The sequence below is a fragment of the Brachyistius frenatus genome, unplaced genomic scaffold (genome assembly GCF_029030835.1).
Source record: "Brachyistius frenatus isolate BFR_SWC_R1_liver_20210118 unplaced genomic scaffold, ASM2903083v1 Contig_36, whole genome shotgun sequence".
Taxonomy (NCBI): Eukaryota; Metazoa; Chordata; class Actinopteri; family Embiotocidae; genus Brachyistius; species Brachyistius frenatus.
Genome location: NW_027210635.1, coordinates 196,236 through 203,343, shown reverse-complemented (window position 1 = coordinate 203,343; position 7,108 = coordinate 196,236). Strand labels below are relative to the sequence as shown.

At 34.5% G+C, this 7,108-nt stretch overlaps 1 protein-coding gene across 1 annotated transcript; it reads right to left on the bottom strand.

The window, feature by feature from the left end:
* Positions 1 to 1,923: 1,923 nt before the first annotated feature.
* On the bottom strand, positions 1,924 to 5,518 carry cabp5b (calcium binding protein 5b). The gene is made up of 6 exons (XM_069701063.1): positions 5,468 to 5,518; positions 3,814 to 3,844; positions 3,561 to 3,704; positions 2,983 to 3,092; positions 2,664 to 2,811; positions 1,924 to 1,991 (listed from the first exon to the last, which is right to left on the bottom strand). Exons 1-6 carry the CDS (start codon positions 5,516 to 5,518, stop codon positions 1,963 to 1,965), a joined length of 513 nt encoding a protein of 170 aa, XP_069557164.1. The 3' UTR covers positions 1,924 to 1,962.
* Between the last annotated feature and the right edge of the window lie 1,590 nt (positions 5,519 to 7,108).

The window sequence follows — 7,108 nt, the reverse complement described above, 5'->3', positions numbered from 1 at the left end:
TTTTTGGTTACTTTTTTCAACCGGTAGATGAGAATTAGTGGTGGTGATTCTGTCTTATCTCCCATCTGTTCATCTGAGGGTCCCATGATGAGGATTACAGAGGCTGAACTAATCCACCCTCGTGAGACAGATTATTCCTGAGATTGTTTATGTCACTGTATGCATGTTGTTTCATGACGTATGATTAATTCGGCGCCTGACATTTACTCTAGCAGTGTGGGATGTCATGCGAAGCGAAACACATAGCTGTCACATTCATAAGCAAATAATATGACAACTCAAAACTGAATCACAATCACAGGTCAGCATTAAGGGATGGCAAGAAAAAAAAATGTAATCTTAAATTTGCTGTCAACCACAGAATCACAATTAAGGCCATGTTTTCACAGCAGTGTTTTCATTCTGATTTCATGCCGACACCTGCTGATTTTATGATTTGTATCTTTTGCGCTGAAATTGGTCAAACACTAGATTCATTATACAGAATTTTAGTTTCATTGCAGTTTTATTGCATCAGTGTTTTCCACCAACAGTTTAGATATTAGGTAACAGCCTCGAAAATATGCATTCATTTGTAAGACAAAAATAGCTATTGTGACATCAAGAAACTCCCATTTGTCATGCAAAAGCATTACTATAGATGGATATTTAATGATAAAAATGCCAAAATAACAAAATGGTTAGAAAATAATATTTTCTAATACCATCATTGGCAATCTGCCATTCAGACATGATATCAGTTATACTTTTAAGCAGATTAATCTGCTTGATATATTAAGTGTTTTATTAGTTTAGGTTTAGTTAAACTATATTTGGTAAGATGTATGGCCAAGACAACTATTTATGTATCTGTGTATGTGTATTTAACATGAAAAGGCAGAAGATACTCAATAATTAATTCATCACTTAATCACCCAAACCCATTAATGTGCCCACATTAAATATTGATTGTGGGATTTAATTTCAAACACAAATGCAAAAACCCATAAAATGACAATGCATACGCATATATGCAATTAATTTGTATGTTTGTGCCACTAAAGCACACACTGCAGGTGTGACCCTGATTTTGATGTGACAGTGGTGCTAGCAAAGACCATTAAAGATTATCCCCTGGAGAGTAGTATTGTTTAATAAAGGGACATTTTCACAACAGAAACAAACCCTTAATGATTGTATTTTCCTCTCAGACATGTGTCTGCTGCCACAGCAAGTGGAGTCGATTATGATCAGAGATTACATGAAGAGTATTCAAAAAACAACAACAACAAAAGACAATTAATTAATTAAGATAATTAAAAAACACAATATTTGAGAAATACATTGCCTTTTTATTTTCTAAACTTTGCAATTTGTCTCTGAGAGGAAGTATGGTCAAAGCTCAAACACTATAAATTCAGAAGAGAAATCTAATTTTGACATCATTTGGTTTTACTTTAGTTCTGTAGGTCAGCACAAAGCATTTCCACAACATAGATTCATTTGATACACTTGTTCTCTGCAATTTTCCCACCATGCTTAGAAATAAGACATCTCTAAGTTCACCACTGACAGACACTTTGTCTGCACTGGCACTGTATTCTTAACTTTTTCCTTTTTGAACAGCCAACAATGACATGGACAATCACTGCTCACTCGCTGGGACAGGTCAGGTGAATTCAGGACAGACGAAATGACAAACTTTTCAAATTTGATGAACAGAAATGTCTGAAAACATGATCATGGCTGTCTAGAGAAACCATTTAAAATTCAGCAATATTAAGTAAATATGTTATATTTATAGTAAATATGTTATATTTAACAAAAAGAACAAAACATCTTTGTCATCTTAAAATTAATGAGCACAACATTAGCTAAGTAATATTATTAATAGTAAGTAATAAGTAGGCTATCATCAGCATAGAATTTAATAAAAAGAAATGCAGCCTCTCCATTCACAGGCATCCATTCATAGTTGTGTCCTCATTTCGCTGACATCATTTTCACGAACTCTGTGAAGAAAATGAAGAAAGTACTGATTAACTAAAAAAATTTTTTTAGGTTAATAGCAAACTGAGGGGATTTGTTTTCCCAATAGCCACACGATAACAACCTACTACCTACTTTGGCACTGAATATCAATATAGGTAAAATTCAGCTTTTGAAGCAAATGCAATGCAGTAGAATTTACATTTAAGAAAACAATAATGACTAAAGGGTTTCACTAATAGTCCTTTTCTCTGGGCAGCCATTGTGACTTGCTACTGTGCAACAAAAGCACAAGTAGAAATAGTAACATCATTAATGACTAAGGGTTTTAGGTATGGTATAAAATTGCAGAAATATAATATAATATAACACAATTAATGTTCTTTGATGAAAAAATAAATACTTAAAATTAAATGTCTTGGTCTCACAGAGCAATCCTTCTTTAACTCACCATCATCTGTCGAAATCTGTTTTCATGCTGTGTGTGTGTGTGTGTGTGTGTGTGTGTGTGTGTGTGTGTGTGTGTGTGTGTGTGTGTGTGTGTGTGTGTGTGTGTGTGTGTGTGTGTGTGTGTGTGTGTGTGTGTGTGTGTGTGTGTGTGTGTGTGTGTGTGTGTGTGTGTGTGTGTGTGTGTGTGTGTGTGTGTGTGTGTGTGTGTGTGTTTGTGAGTGTGTGTGTAGGCGCTTGTATCTCACCCTCAAAGTCAACTGTTCCATCTCCGTTGTCGTCAACCTCTCTGACCACTGCATCAATTTCATTCTTGCTGGTGTGTTCCCCTAATAACTTGATCATTGCATGTCTCAGCTCTTCAGATGTGATAGAACCATCACCATCGATGTCAAACTGCACAAAAAGCGAAAGACATCAAAAATATTTTTAGAAAATCTTGGGTACACACTGCAGAAGCAACATAAAGTTTTGCAAGATTATAAATGAGTTTTATGAGTATGTTCATGTAATGTCCACCATGGGTGCTAAAGACCACAAAATGAGAAGAAGTTATGTTGAGCTCACCTCTCTGAAAGCGTCTTTGAGTTCCTTCAACCCAATCATCCCTGCAGTTTCATCCAGAAGCTTGGGGGTCATTAGTTCCACAAAATCTTCAAAATCCACCCGTCCACCCACTGTGACAGGACAGATCACACAACTAATATAACTATAATCAGGTGATAAACTAAAAAAAAAAAAAAAAGCAGTTTCCCTCACTATTTATCTTCTTTGTTTGGATTGAAAGATTTCATACAAAGTGTCAGTGGAATGATATTAAGTTATCCTTTATTGTGTCCCTTAAGATAAATTTGTTTTGGGCATTCTAGAGACCACAGGGGTTGTAGCAGCACCTCTTCATATGCACACAAATACACACACTTATAATATCAGCTGTATTTCACGTTTACATTACAAGTGTTCAAGATGCTATTCATCAAATGTTGACAGCAAAATTGGTCCTAAAATTATAGAATACTGTTGTGGTCTTGTTGTGTCTCAGCTGTAAGTAAGTGGGAAACGCACATCAACTCAGTGCATTCCCAGTTTTCATCAGATTTCAGTTTAAAGTGTATTTTGCTTTCATGCAAGTGGACATTACTCACAATTCATGTTGATGTTTTGGCTCAGTTCTATCAGCTCCATTTCAGTTGGCATGTAACCCATGGTCCTCATCAGGTTCCCCAAGTCTTTACAGCTTATGAAACCATCCCTGTCCTTATCAAACTCTACAAAAGCTTCACGTAACTCTAGAGAGCATACAGACAAAAGGAAACTGAGAACTGTATGGAACCAAAAGATAAGAAGAATAATACAATACTTTAACAAGTACATCTGAAAGCATAATAAAAACTTTACCTTCCATCTCATCGTGTGCAAGAGATCTTGACTGCAAAACAATGATGGGACAGATGTAAATATGAAATGATGTTATTATGCTTCACATACAGTAATTTACCACAAAAATTACTGGTTTGGTAAACATTGTCATAAATGTACTAAAGCTACTGAATTGTTTTAGGGCTGCAACTAACAATTCATTTCTATATCAATTAATGATTAATTTATTTGGTCTTTAAATTCTCAGAAAACAATGAAAATGTTAATGTCAACCAGTGTTTCCCAAAGACGAAGGTTCAGCCTAAAATGTCTTGCTTTGTCTGGCCCAACAGTCCACAACCAAAATATGTTCAGTTTCTTACCACGAGGATTAGAAACCAGAAAATATTCACTCTAAAAATGCTGGAATCAGAGAATTTGAGCAATATTTTATTAAAAAATAATATTCAAAACAAATAATTGACAATTCAAATAGTTGGGGATGAATTTTCTAGCAAATTAATAATTCATCAAGTTGTTGGAGATCTACTATTTTTCATCTGTAGTCCTTAAACTGATTTTCTCAAGTCACCCGCAAAGCAATGTTCTAACCACAGCATGTACACTGTCCTTATGCAAGCCTCCATAAGGTCTATATATAAATATATAAATGGTATATGTATTACAGAAGAAAAGTAAGCTCTGTGGAATAAGCACATGTTTGCAAAGCATATTTGCTGAAATGGTTAAAGTCCCATTCAAATGGGCTTGTTCAACATGTGATTTTGTATACTTTTAAATAGTCTATTTAACATATTTAAATGCACTGACTGTGATAAACTTAAAGCCAAGAAATTAGTGTAAAAAGTGGATGAATAAATGTCTCTCTGGTATGATACTGATAAAATAAGTTAAACAAAAGTATTTCCTTGTATTTCCTGTCTTTTTAACTTAAAAAAATATATAATAATAATAATTTCATCAAATTCCACACTCAAATTAAACATGCAGGTCATAAAATATAATGGATGTCAGAGCTATATGTTTCTATCTGTAGTAACACACTTAATTATACCATTGATTTATCTATAGCCTATATGTGTTCAAAGTTTGACTATTGATATATACATAATTCAGGCTATCTGAGTCGGTCTTATGTTACATCTTTGGTTAAAACCTTGATTGATCTTTACAGTATGCTATCTGCTTCATCTCCAATCATATGTTGTCATCCTGTGATTAAAACGTCAACACAGATTTCCAATCACTTTCAATTACTTTCCATTATATAAACATGACTGATGCGTATAAAATGCAACCTATGTAAATATGTTTCAATTGTGTATAAAAATATGAGATTATTATATTTTTGCAAATTAAATTAGAGACAAAGTACTGAAAGTAACTGCGTGGCCCAACTGTACCAGATAACAACTTTTCCTCTCCACCCTAAGGATGGAACAGGTCCTTTATGCTGAGACTACAACACATAAGAATAACCATAGAAACAAAAATCTTGTTACAAAAAAGATTTACATTCTAGTTAAACTAATGGATAAGATAATAATAAATAAAAAAATATACTGAGCTTAAAAAAACTCATGAAATGAAGACATGTTGTCAATAGTACAAAACTGACTTAAAGTCACATTGTCATAATGTTCTGTCAAATCATAAATTTAAATTGACTTACTTGTCTCCTCGATCCACCTCTGAGAAAGATGCAAGCTTGTTTAACACTCATGACAGTCACAGTCAAGATCCTGAGCTACTTGTGTTGAGGAATTTATTTGTTGCAAAATTAAATACACTTCGTTTAATGCCTCTATATCATTTGGTTTCTTTTACCAGCACAAGCATGTGTGTGTGTAAAAAAAAATCAGACAGTGATCTGCGAATGCTGGAGAGGAGGGATGAGGTCTCATATGGATTATCTCTGCAGCTTTGGTTTAGAAAAGAAAGATAGGCTTAATGCTGCGCATATCCACAATTTCTCATAGTTGGTCAAACATTAGTGTCAGCTTTTGTGCATAGTATGTATCATCAGTATTTGATATTCATAATCAGCTGTTAAAATACATGTTAAAAAATAAGAACATTGTTCTACATCTATAAGGTTTAAAAAAAAAAAAGATTATAGTTACCTCAACAGAGGCAAAGGATTTGCCACAATGGTCAGTCTCAGTATGCAAGTTATCATAAAAACGAATTAATGACTGACATTTACAAGGGTTGTTCACTGTATTTTTATGAGGATATACGTCATATAAAACAATACTTTGTCAAAATTAATGGATCCATTCAACTTAAAAAGATTGTCTTTAAAAGGGACTCAGGCGGCTGAGGTACATCTACAGAGTCTTCACTTCGAAAAATTACTATTGGAGAGTACCAGAGACCCTTGTTGTCATAATAATAATAATAATACTTCGGAGCACTTCAGTTAGGTTTTAGGTACACTTCGTTAGGTTTAGAAAAATATCACAGTGTGGCTTGAATTAAGTCCATTTGTTTCACAAGTTATATACATTATGTAAGGTTTTATGTGTGTAAATTGAAATAAGTCAATGTTGACTTTCGTTGTCACAGAACACAAACTTGGTGAAAGTGCTGTGATTGATGCATCCGACCACCTTGACCTCTTCCCTCAGGCTTTGTCACTTTTTATACTATGTCATCTGACTTCCTCCTTTGCTTCCGTCATAAGTGCTGCAGCCAAAAGAAATTACAATAAATGCAAATGTCGGCATGTTACAGGGGAGTATGGTGTGCAAATGGCACAACAGACATACAGTCTGCAACAATGCATACACAAACTATGAAAGTCTTGTCATCCTCAGCCTGTATAATTGGTTTTGGTCGATTTCTTAAAAGATAATTATTGACTATATCACAGATGATGGATTTGCTTCTTAAAAAAGATAAACAACAACCATAATTGAATGCCTCACAGCAGCATGCCTTCGCCAACCAGTCAAGTTTTTACATCCATGTCTGTCCGGACTCAAATGATATATGTGTAGTGAAGACTTTCAAAATGTGTTCACATGCTTGGCCAATAAAGCTGATTGACAATATGGTCCGAATCTACCCTTCTGTTCCTCAGTTATAGCATTTGATATAGGCCAGAAGAGGCACAGTGACCTCTGGCCTCGGACCACCAGAATCTATTCAGTTCATCCGTAAATCCAAGTGAATGTTTTTGCCAAATTTGAAGAAATTCCTGAAAGGCATTCTTGAGAAATTGCTTTCACACTAAGAGGACGAATGTGAGGTCAAATAGACCTTGACCTTTGACCTTTAACCACCAAAAACTTGTCACATTATCCTTTAG

Excerpts from the sequence above, each read along its gene's own strand:
- cabp5b (XM_069701063.1), bottom strand. The coding sequence starts at position 5,518 with ATGAGTGTTAAACAAGCTTGCATCTTTCTCAGAGGTGGATCGAGGAGA. Across the intron at positions 3,093-3,560 it reads CCAAAACATCAACATGAATT|TGGGTGGACGGGTGGATTTT; the intron begins GTGAGTAATGTC and ends GTCCTGTCACAG. Across the intron at positions 1,992-2,663 it reads TGGAACAGTTGACTTTGAGG|AGTTCGTGAAAATGATGTCA; the intron begins GTGAGATACAAG and ends TTTTCTTCACAG.